This window comes from Dermacentor variabilis, chromosome 4, assembly GCF_050947875.1.
Source record: "Dermacentor variabilis isolate Ectoservices chromosome 4, ASM5094787v1, whole genome shotgun sequence".
In the NCBI taxonomy this organism is placed as follows: domain Eukaryota; kingdom Metazoa; phylum Arthropoda; class Arachnida; order Ixodida; family Ixodidae; genus Dermacentor; species Dermacentor variabilis.
Window position 1 is genome coordinate 101,502,670 of NC_134571.1, and position 20,407 is coordinate 101,523,076.

Consider the following 20,407-nt stretch of genomic DNA (forward strand, 5'->3'; position numbering starts at 1 on the left):
CCCCAGTGGGTGCTCTAGTTATAAAACTTAGTCATTCCAGTTACTGTTTGATTAAAGGACTGCAGAGATACCCCGCTTGACAAATGAAATAATGAAAGCTCCTATATTCAGGCCCAACGATTTAGTGGTAGCCATTGCTGCCGAAATATGTGATTTGAGGGGTAATGCACAGTGTACCCTGATATCAATGCAGGAAATCTATTTCCGATACTTTCGTTATACGGCCTTCCGGTCCTTCATCAGCGGCCCCTGGTCCTCTTATACTGCCCTCAGCAATCATTGCTGTCAACCTGCTCTCGCCGTTGCCTTCGTCACATACTGTCATCTCAGTTCTGGGGCTTACACCTGCACTTCCCACGTAGGCGTGCGCCATCGCCCTATAGCATTTAGCCTTATCCGCTCAGAGAGGCACAGTTTCGACATCACAGGCGAACCTTGGCTGCACTTATATTTGGCGCCTATGACAGTTTCCATTCGGCGAAAATAAACACGTTGGAAAGCACGCGAAGCGGTCCCACGGTGGTTCGCGCTGGTCTCAGTGGTATTTCCAAGTGCCGTGAGAACTCTTGAAAGAGCAGTTTTTGTGCAGTTAAAGAATTCTCAGTATCCTCCGCAAAGACGCATGGAGGCCGTGCGGCGTCAGCCGGGCCAACTCAAACCAAGACGCTGGAGGTGCAGACGAACAGCTGTGTTAAGCTTCCAGAAGCGACGGTACTCGATCTGCTTCCGATGTTGCAGTATATTCGTCGCCTTCGTTGTATAAACTATCCAATCACCGTAGTGCCCCTTTCGTTCACCATCCCTGACCCATGCCAATTCCCGGTTATGCTCTAACTAGATTTGCTCGTAATGGAGCCTTACTAAAGGAGCCATTTTGTCAAGCGAAATTCGTGGTGAAGGCGACACAAAAGGAATTGAAAGCTTCTGCACCATTTAGTTCTTGCACAATTTAGCTGCGCCGTCGGCTTACAGGGACGTACTACCTGAAAACGCATCTAGTCACGGCACAACGTCAAAGCGCTAGGGCAGAAAGAGATCGAGAACGTACCTGGAAGATGTCATATCTTATGTCGTTTATCTGGACGACAGGCGTACTGCCCTCGGCCGCCTTTGAAGAGAGCATGGCCTTGAAGCGAGGTGACGCGTTTACCAGGATGATCTTGTGCGCATAGAAGGCACGTCCTTCCACACGGAACTGCACGTCTGACATCTCAGGATTGTTGACATACTTGGGGTCTGTAACGGGGAGAGAGCAAATAGAATAACTTTATTTCCTGCCAGCTGCAGTTTTGAAGCAAAGGTTTTCAGAGATCCCATTGATAAATATATGGAAAGCCACACAAGTGCTTACACCGCGTTCGGGATCTTCAGGCCTGTGAGTGCTGGTGTCTGAGCGCAAATGGAAAGTGCCCACTTTCGATTTGCAGAAATGCGCTCATTGCTACAAACCCCATTTTGAATTTTAGTGCTAAAGTAGACCTATAAGCCTATAAACTGGGGAGACGCCAGGCCGTGAGCTGCAGATAGATGAACGCGTTTCCATCTGGAGGTCACCGTTTTTCGCGAATAATTGCACGAATTGCACGAATAATTGCACGGGTGGGTCGGTGAAAACTGTCAGGACATGTGGACGTTTTGTGCCCCAAAAATGCATCCAAAGGCGGGTGCATCGTTTATCCCATGCTGAATAGGCCTCTTTTCGTCCGGTCACCGAAGCTAAGTAGTATTGTGCTTCGTCGGTACTTGAGGCGGAGGCTCTTAAGGATAACAAGCACTGACGGCCCCGATACAGTCGCGGAATAGTTCAGCTCTGCCCGCCTTACAAGAAAAACAGCTGGACTGTCCACGGCGGATGTGCCCATCTCGAAGACCTTAACAAGCACGTTTGTCTCTTTGTAGTCTTCGCCTTACTTGCGAATGAATGCATTGGTGACAAAGAGGCTAATCCTTAGGGGTGCGCGAATCATAGATTTCACGAAATATGCAATCGAATCAAGAAAAAAAAGGCCGAATATTCAATCGAATATCGAATACCAAGAAAGATTTTCCAACGTCTAATGCTTAAAATGTTGGGCAAGGAAACACGGTTTTGCACGTGTTCGAGAGTTTCTTAGCATTGCTTAACAAGAATTTCGCAAACCATCAGTAACTAAGCCACAAATAAATCAAAATATTTTTATTTAAGCGAACTCCTAGTTAGTCTACCAGCACTCATTACAGCTTGGCTCTAGTATATGAAGATCTTCAAAATATTTTTATATCGACAGAATGCCCATTGAATCGAATCAAGTAGCCTGCGAAGCTTAATAATTAGTGGAGTTATGTTGTAATGAGTATCAATGAGGTCTCTGAGTTTTAATAGTTGCCGTGCGTATTATGGCAACTTTTCACTGCATATAAAGTTTCGCTTTCCAGTTTTTCTGCAAAAAGCAGAAGGGCTTCCCCGTCTTTACTCCAGGTGGGTTTTCATAACGCAAATCTCCGCGACAGACAAAAGCGCGAACGCACACAACGTGACTCGATCTCGCTCCGCTCGTAACCATCCTTGGCACTGTGCGGGTCGACCACTGTAGGCGCCGGCGCTAGAGAGCAGGCACCGTTTCATTGTCAGCTGTGAAGGATATTGTCGTAATCCGGACAATCATGATGCAAATGATGCAGCCGGGATGTCAGTCCACTGCTGTCACATGACACGTTCGCGCTCGCCGAATAAACCCAAGGATATTCTTGTCACGCGTTGCTCAAAGCACCTGAAGGAGACTGACATGCGTCTACGAACTGCATCGGTAACAAAAAAAAATTTACAGGGCCTCTTAAGGTGCCTCTTAAGAGGTGAACGGCGAAAGCCTACTCTTCCTCTGCTTATCATTCGCCTCTTTCTCTTTGCTAATTCTCTGTCTCTTTTTTCTTTTAGTCATTACTGCTCACTACTTCGTAATAAGTTGTTGTCACAACAAGCCGTCGTTAGAGATGTTGGTCATATCCTTGTCATTAGTAGTCATTACAAGTTATTCCAGTTATTATTAGTCATTACTGGTCATTACGAAGCATTTTTAGTCATTTCTAATGAATTGTATTTCTTACAAGTTGTCGTTAGACATACTGGTCATTTCGTAGTCATTACTAGTCATTAGAAGTCATTTCAGTCATTATTAGTCGTTACTGCTCACTACTAAGCATCTTTAGTCATTTGTAATCAATTGTGGTCATTACAAGCCGTCTTTAGACATGGTGGTCGTATCATAGTCATCAGTAGACATCACAAGTAATTTCAGTCATTATTACACTCTAAAAACAGTTGCACCCTTCGGGGTGTATACTTGCCACACAACAATAATCGTCATCTGTCTTGTCCGCATTTCCTTTCGTTAACGCGGCGAGCCCGGTACTTTCCAGTAACGAATGACATGCGCGTTATCAGCATGGCATAGCATTCCCGACGGGAAAGTAACGAGCGCAGCGTTTTCAAGAAATTACTAAGCATTTTTAGTCATTTCTAATCAGTTGTAATTACAATTCGTCGTTAGGCATATTGGTCATTTCGTTGTCATTGGCAGTCATTACAAGTTGTCGTTGGACATATTGGTCATTTCATAGTCGTGACTAGTCATTACAAGTCATTTCAGTCATTATTAGCCATTGCTGCTCACTAGTAACCATATTTAGTCATTTGTAATCAATTGTGCTCATTACAAGCCGTCATTAGACATAGTGATCACTTCGAAGTCATTAGCAGTGATTACAAGTCATTGATAGTCTTTGTTAGTCATTACTAGTCATTATTAACATCTACCAATCTCTATTAAACGTTATCATTCAATAACTCTCTATCAATCTTTCGAATTCGTTAATCTGTCTTTAATCTGACTTCATAAGCGTTATGACGCTTCGGCGGACACTCCGGCGGTCAGGTCTGCTGACACAAACTTCACCATGAGCCTAGAAAGGCTGTCACCTTAAAGAAAGTCCCAGTTTCGCCCGAAAGGCGAAGCACCGATTGCGTTAGCAAATTAGTGCACAGCTCTACGAACTAAGGGTAGCAGTCTTATCGGCCGTATAAACTCAACATAGGCGCACTAACTAAATTAATAAGTATGGTGTCACAGGCGCACAAGCAAACATGAACACATCTGACTTGATGACCGCGGAAACTCGCTGTCAAAACATTGGCGTTAGGAAACGCGCCAGCGGCAGCATGCGAATTGACATTCGTGCTGTCTATCGCTTCAGCGAAAAGTGAGCGCCCATAATACACAGCACGAACAAAGCTACGAGCCGCCGATGCACATAAGCTCTGCCCGCAACGTGGACCGCTCTCAAGATACGGTCGGGCGACCGCGCGCAGCCACCACATGCGCAGTTGCAGCAGGAGTAGAATGCCGCCGCCCCTCCTATACTTTCGTGCCACTAGCAACGTTGGGTGCCTTGCGCATGACGCTGCGCTTCCTGCTCGCTTTCGTCTTTTTTGCGCAGGCGAAACTGAGAGGCGGGCTTCGGCTCCAATGCTACGCCTTCACTCGCACATACAGCGTAGGACGTGCAGCGACGCTGTTATCGCCCTTGGATTTTATACGGAGCTTCATGGCGACGGCGGAAATGCCCTTGGAGTGTCCATATAATTGCTATTGCAATAAAATTCACCGATTACGATACTCCCTAATGTGAAATTTGAGCGCAGCTCTATGCGTGTTTTCATTTCGCGGTATATTGGCTGGCGCGGACAATCTGTCTCGTGCGGCACGCTGCAAACGGAGCCAAGTATGGCGCGAGTGCCTCGCTATATGGGGATTGAGAGAGCTAGCGAGTAGGGGGGGGGGGGGGGGTGACGCGTGGGCGCGATTCACAGCCGCCGCCGAAAGAGCTCCGAGACGAGGCGCGATATACTGGCGCCATCTCGTAGCTATCGTCGCTGCACTACGCTTTTTTTTCACGCTTTCGCCATACCCTCCTCCGCTCTTCGCCTCATGGTTCCGCAACAACGTCCTTTCCACCTTCCTCCTCGCGTCTTTCATCCCCCACTGCACTCCGCGTTCCTTTCACCCTTCGCTGCGCTCGTTCGCTCAGTTACGCAGGGGCGCGTATACGGAAAACATATCCCGTAGGCGCCGGGGGGCGGGGGACCTATTGGCTCTCGCCACAGGCCACTTTCGCTAGCATGGCGGCACCCAAGGACGCGGCCTCCGACGTTGCCTCCGAGATTTAAGTTTGTTTACGTTCCGACGGTGGGCTGTCGCCCCGGTTAACTCGATGTAGCTCTGTGATGCAGGAGTGGGCACTGACGCCCATTTGGTGATAGGAGCCCGCATCACTTGCATTATGGTGTATCCGAGGCACGTGAAGCAACTTTATATGCTTCAAGAAGCGCCTGCGCAACGTTGCGCAAGGATTATGTGCAGGCCTTTGACAACACTACGCCTCGCTTTCAAAAGCCGCGTCGCTCTGTTTTCAACGACGCTGAAAAAAGCATTCGTGCGTAAAGCGGATACGCGCCACAACCATAAGAAAGAAGACGGCGGCATGATCATGGAGCCATGTGTTCATGCCCCAACAATAACGACGACACGGTAAGTTTTCGTTGCAGTACAAAGCGCATATTTCCGAGAATGCTAGTACGATCAGGTAAGACAACGCCACATACGTTACGCGGAGCGCGCACTTGTCCAAAATAATTCGACGCCGCACAGAGTGACTGAGTACATGCCACGCAGAATGAGAAGCGCGCATATATATTTGCAGGTGTGTGTCGATAAGCCTTCAAAGCGCACTTCAAACCAGAAGTACTTTCCTGCTGCCGCGCGTGCGGCTTAGCACTGACGCTCGATTCTTCGTAGGATATGATTTACTTATACCCGCTATGCGTGAAGGAAAATCGCGTGGCCAACATGCAGTTGTCTCGCCTCTTATTGGAATAAAACGGAGACCAAGGGGGAAACTCGACTAAAACACCGAGCTTGCTGCGATTCTTCAGTTATGAAAAAAAAAGGAAAAATGTAATTTATTATGGCTTCAACGCACGGTATAGTTGTGATGCGGCGAAGCACTCAGTGCATTGCAGCGAAGCGAGTGAGAATTTGCGCGCATACGCAATGTAATAGGCAGTGTCGAAGGAGAGCACCTGAGGTTATATTAAAGCAGGCGGCGTAGGACCTCCAGGGCATCCAAGCGGTAGCGGGGGGATCAAAGCTGGAAGCAGGGCGGACCGTGGACCCACGGACCAGTCCGGGTTCTAGCTTTGACGTCCCCGTTGCCGCCTTGATGTCCTGGAGGCGCCGCTAATAATGCGAAATAATGACACGTTGGGTTCATTAGTAATAAACACGATTGAATAAATGTAATTACGTTCACCAATCAACTTGCGATGCTAAGTTCAGCACTACCACGCCCCTCGACTTCTGCCGGCACGCCTAGGGACAAACGCATACAACACGCGCTAAGAAACTCCTCCGTAATGCAGAGTCGGAGGAGTCGCAGAGTAGTATATTCCGCAGAGTCCGCAGAGTCGTATATTCATGGAGCAAAATTCCCCACATTTCCTCTCCCGCACCCGCTCTTACTCGCGCATGCGCGCAAACGTCCGTAGTCTCTGCAAGTGCCACGCCCCGCTGTACCTACTACGAATTGTAAATACGCGAGCGGGTCATTGAGAACTTGGCATGTATTTTGGTTTTGCTTTTACCGCGCACCCCAAGCACTGGAACACCGCACCGGCGCAGCACCCGCGACTGGCTCTCCTCACCTTGTGGCCAAATGGCATTTCGCGGTACACACGTCAACTGCAGAGGTTACCGCTCCTATTGAACTGCTTACTAATGGCTGTTGCCAGCAAACAACCAGCACGTAAGCCCTTTTCATGACACTCTTGCAAAGCAAATCTGGTAACCACCAGGTTAAGAAGAAACTGTATATTTACCTATCCTTGCGCCACCAGAAAGTGAGACGTCCCGAATTTCCTTGATGCTCTCTTCTCCATAGCAAACAGAGAAGATGTCTGCCAGAAGCAGGGTTGTGCCTTCATTCTGAAGACGAAAAAAATTGTCCTATGTAAGTCTATTGATAAGCGAGTGATAATAAAGCAGCTAGAGCAAGAAGTAGGAATCGATATTACTACAACTGGAGTGCTCCAATGTGATTTACTACAAGTATTTCTTTTGTGTTAGCATCACATATGTGATCAATGCTCCCGATAAATCGTAAGTCCATGCGTTTTGCTTCTCGTGGCGTAACACGCTCAATTTTTAGGGACATTCCTACGCCTGAATTGTTCCCACTACGAACTGTATGAATGTACAGACCTTGCTATGCCTAAAGATGGAGAACAGCAGGGGCAGGCAGTCTTCCACAAACTGCGTGCTGCAATCTTCCGGCCATACATGCAAGAAATCTTGCAGCAGCTCATCAATAGTACTCTCAAGTTGCTGTTCGTGAGCCATAGTCAACGTTTGCATCCAGCAGTGCAGTGTCCAAGGAACACCTGTCGTAACAGTTGAAAAGAACAAACATAGCAATTCATTCAGCAGTTTCCCCTAAGGAAGAAAAGGCCTATGGATTCATTATGTGATGCATTCCCCAAATATATAAGACTAAAGAATAGAGAGCTGTCGTGTCTATATAAGGTACATCCTAGGCGTTGTTAGGTAAATACGTCAAAGTATGAAATCAGTGCAAGCTAGAAACGAAATGCGGAAACGTGGCACATTTTAATGATCCTGTCATGACCCACATCCTCTGCCAGGCCTCAGAAGGCATTGAGCAAATCGAACATCCATTTAATTTAAGCAGTATCAATTTGCACTGCGTGTGCATACATCTGCAGTGTCGTAAGTAATGATGCAACAGTTGGCGCGCAAGATCACGCAATAAACCAGAAGACAGAGCATGCACACCGCCATGTTTGTCTGCTTTGTTGTGTTCAAATCTACACCACAGCAAGTTTCTAACCTCTATGAAGCTTATCCATTGTGTCCGGCAGAGGCACTTCACAGAGGTTTTATCGCTTCTAAAGGCATAAGTAAACAAATTGAAATCGGCAATGGTGCGTACCTATACTCCGAAGGTCCAAGGTGACCTCGAGGTACCCATTCTCCGCACTTTGGTACATAGCTTCCTGCAACGCTTTCACATGGGCTTTGCTCAGAGGCTGGCCTGCTTTCCGCTGCTGCACTTGCTGGCCACCACCTTCTAGCCCTTCGTCCGGACTCGAGGTCTGACGAGAGGAGAATACAAAGAAAATATTAAAAGAAGAGTAATGAGCGAAATATCAGAGCTTCGTGCGAGGAGGGCACAGCGGGCTCTAAGATGGTGACAGAGAGCCTTTCATATATTGCTGAGCCTTCGCAGACTGCTCCTCTGAGAACAAAGGATCCTAGCAGTTCGCACACAGCCTCTCAGTGGGAATGCAAATGCTCAGTTTTGACGCCAAGCCGACCGCGCGTCGCCAGCGTTTTGAAGAGACACGCCGTGACACGGTTACCGGAAACGCTAAATAAACACGGTTTCTGTGCCGTGCCACAGCGTGTCATGAGCGGAGAGAACCGTAAGCGGAAGCTCGGCAAAAACTGTGTGCTGTCCATCACCAGCACAATTCACCACACTTGCAACAAAAGAAAAATACAGCAAAGCGACGCTGCAATCGCGTGTTGTCTTAAATCCGTCGGCAACGTCCTCGAGAAACTGCGCGCGCACGCACCTTGTTGCTCCTGACCGTTCTCCGGTCCGTAGTGCCAGCGCCTTCGGCCAGTATCTCGTGCAGCGACAGCACGTCCCCTTGGTCGTCGGCCTCCGGCAGCGCACGGTGGGCGAGCAGCCGCCGCAGCGCGCTGCGGCGCCCGTGGGCCGCCGCCACGGCCGCTGCCCCGTAGCAGCCGCGCGGATGCGCGCCGCCGTAGCTCTGGGCGTCCAGAAACGGCGTGGCGCAGAAGGGCTTCGCTCCGTACGACAGGAGCACGCTGATCAGCTCCAGGTGGCCTGCGCGAGGCGCCCCTCTGTCAGTCACCAGTGTACGACGCTGCACGTACTGTACTATGCACGGCGAGTCACCGTCCCGGAGCTCCAGTGCGGGTGCTGCGGGACTTCGGGTTAAAGTTGACCCTGTTTGACCCTCTATACCGCGTACTCGAAAAGCAGGGTAAATGAACGGCTTAGTATTCCAGATTTATCGGGACGCAGCCGTGTTCGAACCCGTCACCTCGTTCTCAGCAGCGCAACTTGCGCCATAGTCACTGAGCCACGTAGGACGACTACTGGCAAAAAATCGTTTTTCTTCATGACCAATGACTTGCTAGTGGGCACTGTCACCTTAACTTCTGAACAAAGCTGCAAGCGATGGTTGGGCCATGCAAAAGCGACACTGAAGCTGGTTTCGCGATATTTAAATAACACGTCTTTAGCGAATGGTGGTTATCCTAAAGTCCTAGGTTTCTAGCGAAGAATTTTAGGAGAACATTGAAGCACACAAAACGACGTGCTTGCGCCTGTTCTTTCGTGCGTTTAACCATCGTGGTAAGATATTGCGCTAAAAGCTTTATAGTAATAAGTTCTATTGCACTGAGCATACAATATTTCTGGTCTTGTATACAGTCAGTCGCACATGAGTGGGAACAGTCTCCCGCAGCCCCAACCACCGAGCGAAGGCTCCCACTGCAGATATTCCACTGGTGTTTCAAGTGGCTGCCAAAGGACCCCACCCCCCCTCATACGCATTGTCTACCCCCACTCCGCTTCCCAGAAACCAAGTACACCCGAGTCCCCTGCTTTGAGGCCTTTTTTGAGTGCATGCAAATATGCCAATTTCTGGCCGTCAACAGACGTCTCCCTTTTACATTCTCAATGGTAGCGGTTTCAGTGCGACTCACACGTGGCGTCCGCATTGGCCGTTATCACAAACGCATAAATGGGAAGGTTGTGCTTACTGAATGCGACAGCCAACTGAAGCGGAGTTTCCGTCACCTTCTCTTCATTTGGCGCTGAGCTCCCTTCCACGTTGGCACCATTTTCCAGAAGCATCTGGAGAGTGGAATGATTAGAATTAAGTATTGCAACCACTTCTGAAACTGAAAAGTAAAAAAGAAAAGTTATGAAACGATATTGTCGAATTCAGGAAAGGGAGACCATTGTATCGTCCCCTAAACTTGCAGCTAATAAAGCACGCCTGCAAGGTACCCACCTTTTAACGCTTTTTCCACTAAATGTCACATAACATACCCTTTCCCATTTCTTAAATACTACAGTTGACAAAAACGTTATCAGTACCGTGGGGTGACTAGATATTATGTTCTTCCTTAATTTTCAGGTACAGCCGTCAGCACGCTTAACACGAACGCTCCCGCAGCGTGGCCTAGAGCGGATTGGACTGACGCCAGCGCCGCGAAGTGCTGTGCTCTGTTATCTCGGTATGTTTGCAGCGGCTTACAATAGCTGGAGCGCAGCTCGACTTGGGTGTTCGTCTTGACTTTCGCTTGTGCCTGACCGGCGGCGAGAGTGCGCTCACTTGAACATGTCCGTTCCGCCACGTTTCGCTCGTGACTGCGGTGTCACGCGCGTCCAGAAAGCACGTTGCGGTTTGCTTATGTCGGCAAAGCGAAATGGCGGGCGACAGCTCGCGCACCTTTCGGGTTTGGCCTCAAAGCTGGCGCTTTAACGAAATGATAAATAGGAAAAGGAGGATAAAATGCAGGTTTGTGGCGTTTGTAAAGGTTGGACAATAAATAAATCTGCAAATGCGGTGGCCCCCATAGTTGTTCATGGTCTTCATTTCTTATATTTACTCTAAGAAAAGTTTACACCCTTTGGAGTGCGCCTTCTGACACACAACAATAATCGTCATCTGCATTGATGAGTTTCCTTTCTTGAAAACGCCGCGCCCGCTACTTTCCTGTCGGGAATCCTATCATGCTGATAACGCGCATGCCGTTCGTTACTGGCAAATACCGGGCTCGCAGCGTTAAAGAAAGGAAACGCATCAAGGCAGATGACGATTATCGTTGTGTGGCAGAAGGGGCACTCCAAAGCTTGTAAACTTTTCTTAGAGTGCTCTCTGACAGCGCGCATGGGAGTGCTCTCGCAGGTTAGTGTCTGGCTTCCTGTTTAGTCCACGATACACTGAAGATCCACGGTCGGGGCGTAAGAGCTGCGCGTGTCGTGAGCAAGAAAGACGCGTGGATGCGATTCAAATTAAACTTTTAATGTCTAGCTGTTGGCGAAAAGTGAAGTGGCATCTTGTCGGATAAGAAACTGGCTTTTTAGGTAACTAGGACGACTCTGGTCATAGATGCAATGCATCGAAAGGTACCGTCTTATAGCTTATAAGTGCACATAAGGTAACCCGACGCCCCCGTCGCATCGTGGTGACTTACACAGCGGGTTCCCATCTTATTCACACTGTCATGATTGACACTTTGGAATGCGCGTTTCCTTTTTCGCTAGTTTTCAAAAAGGCAAACTGCATCTAATATTTTAAGTGGATGTATGTTCCTATGGGAAGAGATTCGGCAGAGACACTCAAGACTGCTTACGTATGGGAATGCGAAAACATGTTATTTTGGGAAGACAGAGGTTTGGTTGCGGTTTGCGAATTGAGTTTATCAAATGCGATGCATTTCTTCGCGAACATTTGCCCCTTTGACAGTATCTATCTATCTATCTAGCCGCCTATGTCTTGGTGCTCTCGTGGTCGTTTCGTTAAATTGATAGGCTCCCCGCCCGCTGCTTCGCATAACATCGATTCCCACAGGGCATAAGATCTGCCTGCTTTTTCAGGCGGCCAGTCTTTACTTTTTCGAATTTTAAGCACTACACACACACACACCGACAAACGTGTATGACATCACACGGAACGTTTTGTACGACGGACGGTTGCGTGACAATTTTGGTGCGAATGGCACCTGCGAGAGCACTCCGCGAGAGCGCTCCGATGCGCGCTGTCAGAGAATATCAGAAACGAAGAACATGAACAACTATGGCCACTGCATTTGCAGAGTCAATTACTGTCCTACCTTTACAAACGCCACAAACCTGCATTTTATCCTCTTTTTCCTACTTATCATTTCGTTAAAGCGCCAGCTTTGAGGCCAAACCCGAAAGGCGCGCGAGCTGTCGCCCGCCGTTTCGCTTTGCCGAGATAAGCAAACCGCAACGTGTTTTCTGGACGCGCGTGACACCGCAGCCACGAGCGAAACGTGGCGGAACGGACACGTTCAAGTGAGCGCACTCTCGCCGCCGGTCAGGCACAAGCGAAAGACAAGACGAGCACCCTAATCGAACTGCGCTCCAGCTATTGTAAGCCGCCGCCAACATACCGAGATAACAGAGCACCACACTTCCCGGCGCTGGCGTCAGTCCAAGCTGGTCCAGCCTACGCTGCGGAGCGTTCGTGCTAAGCGTGTTGACGGCTGTAAATAAGCGATCAAACGTGACATAAGATGCTTTATTATCAGCTGTTGCAATTTATATACTCCAGTATAACCGCAACCAAAGAGAGAGCCCGTAGATAGGGTCCCGCGAGAAACATAGAAAAGGATTAGCCGTTCACTCACCCGGACAGTGGACGCCATTCCTTGCGTCGTAGCAAATGTAAGCGCTGTCCAGCCCTGCACCTCCGGTATGGCCAGCGGACATTGGGGCGTGCACAGCGGCGCCTGGAAATGACCGTAGGTTATTACGACATCCAAATAGCAGGATACCGAAAAGCACTCCAAGAAAAGAGGATAAAAAATTAATTTGATAGTAACACTTTTCAATTTAGAGGCTCAACAAAAAGGGTCAAGGTCGTGCCATTCAAAAGAAGTCGATGTCTATTTCGCCATGTGTACCGAATACGAATGGACAATTTTTGTTGATGTAACCCCCACACTACAAGACCAGTCTGCTCCCAAAGCAGTCGTGGCCATCCCTCTGGAAAAACAGGGGACGATAAATGCCCTATTTAACAGTTCGTTCGCGTTCGTTCGGTCGGTGGTTTTCTACGATGTCTGGAAATTCCGCTTCAAAATCAAGGCCTGCCCTTATGTGGTACAATTATGCTTTAACTTGGAGCAATAGTATTAGGATACAGCCACATGTACGTTTGCCGAGTCATTTATAATTTCCTCTGTGACACAAAAAGATTGCCTTATTAATATTTCCCATTTTGCATGATTGATTTATTTCTCCTTCAATAAATTATCAATTTGGAAAATCCAAATGGCAAAAACACACTTCACGGTTATAATATTAATAATTTAATTATTCAAAATGTAGCTTGCCCATTTTTTACATCTGCCCTTTATTTTAAGTAGTTTTAATATTAAGTTCACGTTACTAATCCTATCTATGCAAGGCTGACTGACTTATTGTACACTACTTAATTTCATTTAATTTCGGTTTCTTTCTTATCCTCGATTATTCATTTATATTCCTTTTTTTCTGAATCGTTTTACCACCCGGTTCGTGGCTTATCCTCCACTGTGCCAGAGAATAAAGCATGATCATCATCATCATCATCATCATTACCATCATCATCATCATCATAACCTGGTCCTACGTGTAGGTGTATATTTTTAATTCGTCCTGCCGCGCTGTTTATTCTTGCGTTCATCATCAGCCTGCTTATTTCCAAACAACACTTCCGTCTATGCCGTCCTCGACCCCTTCTCTTTGCACAGATTCTGTCTATTTATTGGACCACTGTCAATTTGTGCTATGCATTCGACGGCCTGCCCAGTTCCATTTCGCCCTCTTAAGAGGAAGCTTTAGCTTGGGCCCAAGTCCGACGCGTCCTATTCAAATGCATGTAAAATGCAAAAACGTTTTTATGAGATAACCGCTGGACCTATTTTAATGGACTTTGTTGCATTTGAAAGAGAAAGTTAAATTCTAGTGACTGTTGGAAGCGGAATTTCAATTTAGGGCTTGCATTTTCTTAAAAATATTTTCAAATATTTGACCATTTGAAAAAAATAGAAGGACGAAGTTTACAAATTCATAGCTCTGCATAAAGAACTGATATCGCGGTTCTGTAAACGGCATCCATTAGATCATTCAAAGCGGACAAATTCTACGTCTCATTTTACATCTTACGTGAATTTGTTACGTTGGTTACAATGGTTCTGCAAAAGTTTTATTTCCTTATTACTAACTTTTTTTATATTCATGTGTAACACATCAATTTGGTCCGCTTTAGATGTATTATTAGATACAATTGACAGAATTGTATTATCATTTTTCGTTGTTGAGTTACAGAGTTTTAAACGTGAAAGTTTCGTTTTTTGAAAATGTTCGATTTTTGCCAATCTTTAGTAAAAAATTGACAACCTAACTCGAAAATTCGAAACCAACAATCACTAGATTTCAAGTTTTTCTTTCAAATGCAACAAACCTCGTCAAATTTGGTGCAGTGGTTGCCGAGAAAGACGAATTCTCCTTTTACATGTATTTAGATACGAGCCCTCGAGCTAAAGCTTCCTCTTAATGTCAACCAGAATATCGGCTACCCCCGTTGGCTTGCGATATCTAGGAATATATCGCACCAACATGACCAAACAAGCAGACCTCGAACAAAATAATCTTTTCGTCTCTCCCTCTTCTAAACAAGTGTCCACCGCACTGAAATCACACGTTTATACAACCCCAATGTAGCACTAAGTTTGCGCTGGACAGCGATCAATAGTTGAAATGAGGGCGCAGTACAACTGGCCACATCATATGATGCTTAGCACAGATACCATGTATGTAGAATGAGCACCAATGGAACCACTGGTACTCATTACACCATTTCATTGGCATAGAACCCTTTTATTGCCAAGGAACACCACGGCAGAAATTCCAGTGTCCCTCGCATCAAATCATCTTCGTTCGTGATTTCCTTAGAATCACGCAGCCCTCCTCTGCTTGCTTCACATGTTCCAGCGGACATACAACCACCTTCCCCCTTCCCAGACAGTCTCCCACGTAACGTAGTTTTCATATTCATTTAAGCTTCACACGCTTTTCCTTTTTTAAAATTAAATTAAATTAAATTATGGAGTTTTACGTGCCAAAACCACTTTCTTATTATGAGGCACGCATAGTGGAGGACTCCGGGAATTTCGACCACCTGGAGTTCTTTAACGTGCACCTAAATCTAAGTACACGGGTGTTTTCGTATTTTGCCTCCATCGAAATGCGGCCGCCGTGGCACCATCGTTTACAACTCATCCGCCTTGCTGCACGCCATCGAACCATGCAACCGTTTACATGATGACGTCATTTGCTTTCATGACCATCAGAAGTTGAGACATGAATATATATATATATATATATATATATATATATATATATATATATATATATATATATATATATATTTGTGTGCGTGTGCGTGTGCGCGTGTGCGTGTGTGTGTGTGTGTGTGTGTGTGTGTGTGTGTGTGTGTGTGTGTGTTTGTGTGAGGGCATAGAAGTAATGTTGAAATTAGACAATTTATGGGTGCAGGCTTTTCAGCTGCAAAGACAAGATAATTAGAGAGATGAAGACGGCAGCTATAATGATTAATATTATTACGGAGAAGGAGTAAAAGAATTCGACAGTGACAAGCACATAACTACTACAAAACGCCGTGATACGCGCGTACGAGACGACTACAGCCATGAAGGACATCAAGAAATGCTGCATTGTGCTATGTCAAATAATCAGTGCCGTATGTCAAAAACTCCATGTACCAGCCGTGATTCCCACGCTAGCAGAGCAAACGCCAAATAACTTTTAAATAATTTTGCGAACTCTGTAGGAGTTTACGCCGTAAATATAGATGCTGTATTTTCTCTATACGTTTTCTTATTTTATTTTTTAGACCATACAGCGTTTTTCCAGATCCTCTCTGTTAGAATAGCGTAATTCCAGGTTTGAGCTAGATTACTCAAAGCACCGGACATTAGCTGCAGGAGAAATCAAAATACGCAATGGACTAATAAAAAGATCACTAATTATGTTCATCAATTATTTTGCGGCGCATATTGCAATTTACGAATCGTAGCCGCTCAGTTCGAAAGGCGTATCCACTCGGAAGGAATTTAGAGATATTAGTTCCCAAAGTGTGCAACAATATTCATGGCGTTCAGGTTACATTTGCGCTTCATTGAGTAAAACGGGGGTGGCAAAAAAAAAAAAAAATAGGTTGAACAGTTGTGCCTTTTCACCGCAATTTTCACGACGCATATCTCGAAACCCGTGCGACCCATAACAATCGTCTCAAGTGAATGTGTCTTGGAAGATTACCGGCTACAATTCATAAATTGAAATATGTGCCGTTAAGTACCTAATCAGAAGTTAATTAGTGATTATGTGCTAGCTAGTCGATTATGCAATTGGTTTTCTGATGCTACTAGTGGTCCGACGCTTCGAGTAATACAACTCAAGGACAACAACAAAGCTATTCGCCCCAGAATATTTGTAAAAACTCTGTATGGTCTACAAAAAAAACGCATTCTTATTGCTGAGGTAGCACTTACGTAGGCATAAGTGAAGTCGTATATATCCAAAATATTAGGGGGAAGTTTCCGCTATATGTTTTTACTTAGTGACCGTGATGGCGCCAAGATGCACGAGGCAATATGCAGCAGCCTTGGATCCGCCATGTTTGCTTAGTGGCTATGGTGTTGGACTCTAAGCACAAGGCCACGGGATCGAATCCCGGCCACGGCGACCAGATTTCGGTATGTTCGAAATGCGAAAAGACCGGTGTACTTAGAATTAGGTGCACGTTAAACCCCAGGTGGTCTGAATTTCCGGAGTCCCCCACTACGGCGTGCCTCATAATCAGAAAGTTGTTTTGGCACGAAAAACCCCATAATTTTTTTAGTACAGCAGCCAAGAAGAGAAAGAAGTGGAGTACATGCCACAGAAGGTTGAAAGTCAAAACCCGAGGTATTATGAAGGTACGCATCAAGCCGCTAAGTATTTAGAAACGGACTGACAAATCCTTCCCTTGCCAATTCGAATATTACCGGCCACCCGCGCGGCGCAAGATACGGACTTTTGCTCCACGTAATACTGCCTGCCCTAGCGCTGTGACAGCCCAGCGAATGAGACGAAACCCTTCTCTTTGTTCACTTCCCCTGCTTCCCGCCACTCGTTTTATTCCTTTTTCGAAGACCTACTTGATTAACGCAAGCAAGCGGCGGGTTCCGTTATTTATTTATTTTCCCAAGCAGTACGATAGCAAAGCTTTCCTGGCCGGAAAGAAAGAAGACGACGAGGTTACAGCACGAGGAATGGGCCGAGAGTTGTTTTGAGGCAATAACAACAGCAAGAACAGCCGGACGCCATGGCCTGGCTCTCCGCCAGGAAAGGTGACAAGTCGATTCGTGTCCCGCAACCTGCGCAGCAGGTGGACCGTCGCCACACCGAGGACATCTGGCTGGAGCTGCGGATAGCCTTCGACGAGATACAGGAGAAGCAGAAAACCGTACAGCGCTTCGATGTGCTGTACAGGGACGTGTATGCCATGGTGATGCGGAACGAAGGGGCGCGCCTCTACCGCGGTCTGCGCGACGCCGTGAAAGAGCACCTGACCAACAAAGTACGCGCCCTCGTGTTGGCTAAAGTTCGGGAGGACTTCTTGCAGACACTAAATCAGGCCTGGAAGGACCACCAGACGAGCATGACAATGATTAGAGACATCGTGATGTACTTGGAAGGCTCGTACGTTCGTCAGGACAACGTTGACAACGTGCACACACTGGGCGTGTTGCTCTTCCGGGATGAGATAGCGCGCAGCGATAATGTACGGGACTGCCTTCGCGAAACCCTGCTTGAACTGGTGAAGACGGATCGCGAAGGCAAGCCAGTCGACAAGCTTTCCATGAAGGAAGCGTGCGAAATGCTCGCAATCCTAGGACTCGATTCAAGGTCCGTGTACGAGGAAGATTTCGAGCTGCCATTCCTGGCAGAATCGGCGCAATTCTACGCGTTACGGGGCCGTCATTATATCGAAACGATGGACACACTAGAGTACATCGCCAAAGTCGAGCAGCATATCAAGGAAGAGTCAGAGCGGGCGAGGCAGTGCCTGTGCGAGTCAACCGTGGCTCCCGTAGTGCAAGTCGTGAAAGAGGAGCTCATCGGCAAGCATATGAAGGCCATCCTGGAGATGGATGACTCTGGCGTTGTGCATATGCTCAGGAACCGAATGACAGAGGACCTGGCCCATATATTTAGGCTCCTCAAGTGCGTACAGAACGGTCTCAAGACATTGCTTGACTATGTCAGCAAGTACCTGCGCGACCTGGGAAGATCAATCGTGAACGAGGAAGGGAACTCGGTGGGCATGGTACCGAAAGTGATGGAACTGAAAGATCGCTTTGACCACTTTCTACAGCACTCTTTCAACGACGAGCAACTCGTCAAGCAAAAGATCGCCACCGACTTTGAGTACATACTCAGCCTGACCCGCAAGACACCCGAGCATCTCTCTGCGTTTGTAGACGACATGTTACGAAGGAGAATTAAGGGCATGACAAAGCAGGAGACTGACCAGTCGCTGGACAAGGTTATCGCGTTATTTCGATCGTTGCAGGAGAAAGACCTTTTCGATCGCTATTACAAGCAGAACCTGGCCAAGCGGCTGCTGCTAAACAAAAGCGCCTCGGACGAGGCAGAAAGAACTATGATCGCCAAGCTCAAGGTTGAATGCGGCTGTCTGTTCACTTCAAAGATGGAAGCCATGATCAAGGACATGCTTATCTCCAACAACTTAATGCAGGAGTTCAAGGCGGCAATTTCCTCTAGCAAAGTGGACTTGAACGGCGTCGACCTGAACGTGCGCGTGCTCACCACGGGCTTCTGGCCGCTGCCTGCCGCCCCTCAGCAAAGCACCATCCCCGCCGCCCCACGCAGCGCTTTCGAGACGTTCCGGCGGTTCTACCTGGCGAAGCATGGCGGCCGAAAACTAACTCTGCAGCCACATCTGGGCTGGGCCGACTTGAACGCCGTCTTCTACGGGTCACGGAAGAACGAGCCATCGACGTCGCAAGCGGCGAACCCGCCGTCCGGTGCGCTGCAGTCCCGCACCTACACCATCCAGGTGTCGACGTACCAGATGTGCGTGCTGATGCTGTTCAACAGCCGCGACGAAATATCGTACGAGGAGATCTCCTCCGAAACCAACATCCCCGAACCAAACCTGGTTCGTGCCCTAAATTCGCTGTGCACGGGAAAGGACTCCGAGCCAGTGCTTGCGAAGACGCCGAAAACAAATGTTATTGAGAAGGACGACGTTTTCGCCGTTAACGAAGATTTCACGTCCGGTCTGCAGAAAGTCAAAATTGAGTCAACGACGAGTAAAAAAGATTCCACGCCAAAGAATAATGGCGACGTGGGCAACGTTGACGAAGAGCGACGGTATGAGCTGGAAGCTGCCATCGTGAGGATAATGAAAGCATGCAGAACACTGTCGCACGATGAACTTTTGATCGAGGTGACGAACATGCTTAAAGCCAGGTACACTCCCAGTTCCGCTGCGTTCAAGAAGAGGGTCGATGCCCTCATAGAAAGAGAGTACCTTGAGAGGGATACCGAGAACTCAGAAGTATACATATATTTGCCGTGAAGATGCGGTAGGACGTAGTCAGTAAGTTCTGATTTGCAGTAGCACAACGGAAACAACGTCGCTTTCGAATGTAGAGTAAAGTGAGACTCTGCGGCCGCCCTCTATCATGCTTTGGCAACGAAATTTTTTCCCTACTGGAAAAATAAAACAATACGCACTGCCCGATTAGTACTGTCTTTGCTATAGCGTGCCGACAACTAAAAAAATCATGATCCATTCCACTCTGCGAAGGTAGTTTACGAGCGACGCTGTTTAGCACACAACGCGGAGGCGACACAAAATTTTGAACAAAGGTACTACTAATTTATTGTCTTGATAGGTGGTCATCGTGACGAAAGGCACGTACACGCATTTATGGTATTCATCGGTGTTCATTATTTCTTTGGTAATGTCAAATTGATGCACGTGCGCTGCTGGGTGGTCGGTTTGGCCGGATTGGTGTGGAATCGCATATGCCTGCAACACGGAACGCGTAAACCTCTCCCTTTTCGGCACCGACACAACCACATTGAAATCACCGACAACTACTACAGGGTATAGTGGCATCGCTGCTAATCAACGCAAAGTGATTTGCCATGAAACTTACAGGACTACGAGTCATTGCATTTTTTGCTTGCTTACGGGAGTATGAGCCATTGATGATGGCAGTTTTCGGCTTGCTGTTCTGTACGTTGTATGAGTAATCAGAAAGAATTTAAGCACTGTTCGCTTCCCTTTTCTGAGTGCTCGTAGCCTCTGCCTTACGAGGCTATGAGCCATTGCATTTTTTGCTTGCTTACGGGAGTATGAATTCTTATGGGGGTATGAGCCATTGATGATGATAGTTTTTGCTCACGGAGAACAAAATTT

At 47.3% G+C, this 20,407-nt stretch overlaps 1 protein-coding gene across 1 annotated transcript in view; it reads right to left on the reverse strand.

Annotated features, from left to right (window-relative positions):
* LOC142579577 (ankyrin repeat and BTB/POZ domain-containing protein 2) overlaps window positions 1-20,407 on the reverse strand; it is a 139,458-nt gene that overhangs the window by 9,812 nt on the left and 109,239 nt on the right. Inside the window, exons 12-18 of the mRNA XM_075689942.1 lie at window positions 12,531-12,632; window positions 9,909-10,002; window positions 8,687-8,964; window positions 8,041-8,203; window positions 7,293-7,471; window positions 6,911-7,016; window positions 1,049-1,236 (exon numbers count right to left, since the gene is read on the reverse strand). Coding sequence (XP_075546057.1) covers window positions 1,049-1,236; window positions 6,911-7,016; window positions 7,293-7,471; window positions 8,041-8,203; window positions 8,687-8,964; window positions 9,909-10,002; window positions 12,531-12,632 — 1,110 coding nt within the window. The remainder of the gene's footprint in view (window positions 1-1,048; window positions 1,237-6,910; window positions 7,017-7,292; window positions 7,472-8,040; window positions 8,204-8,686; window positions 8,965-9,908; window positions 10,003-12,530; window positions 12,633-20,407) is intronic.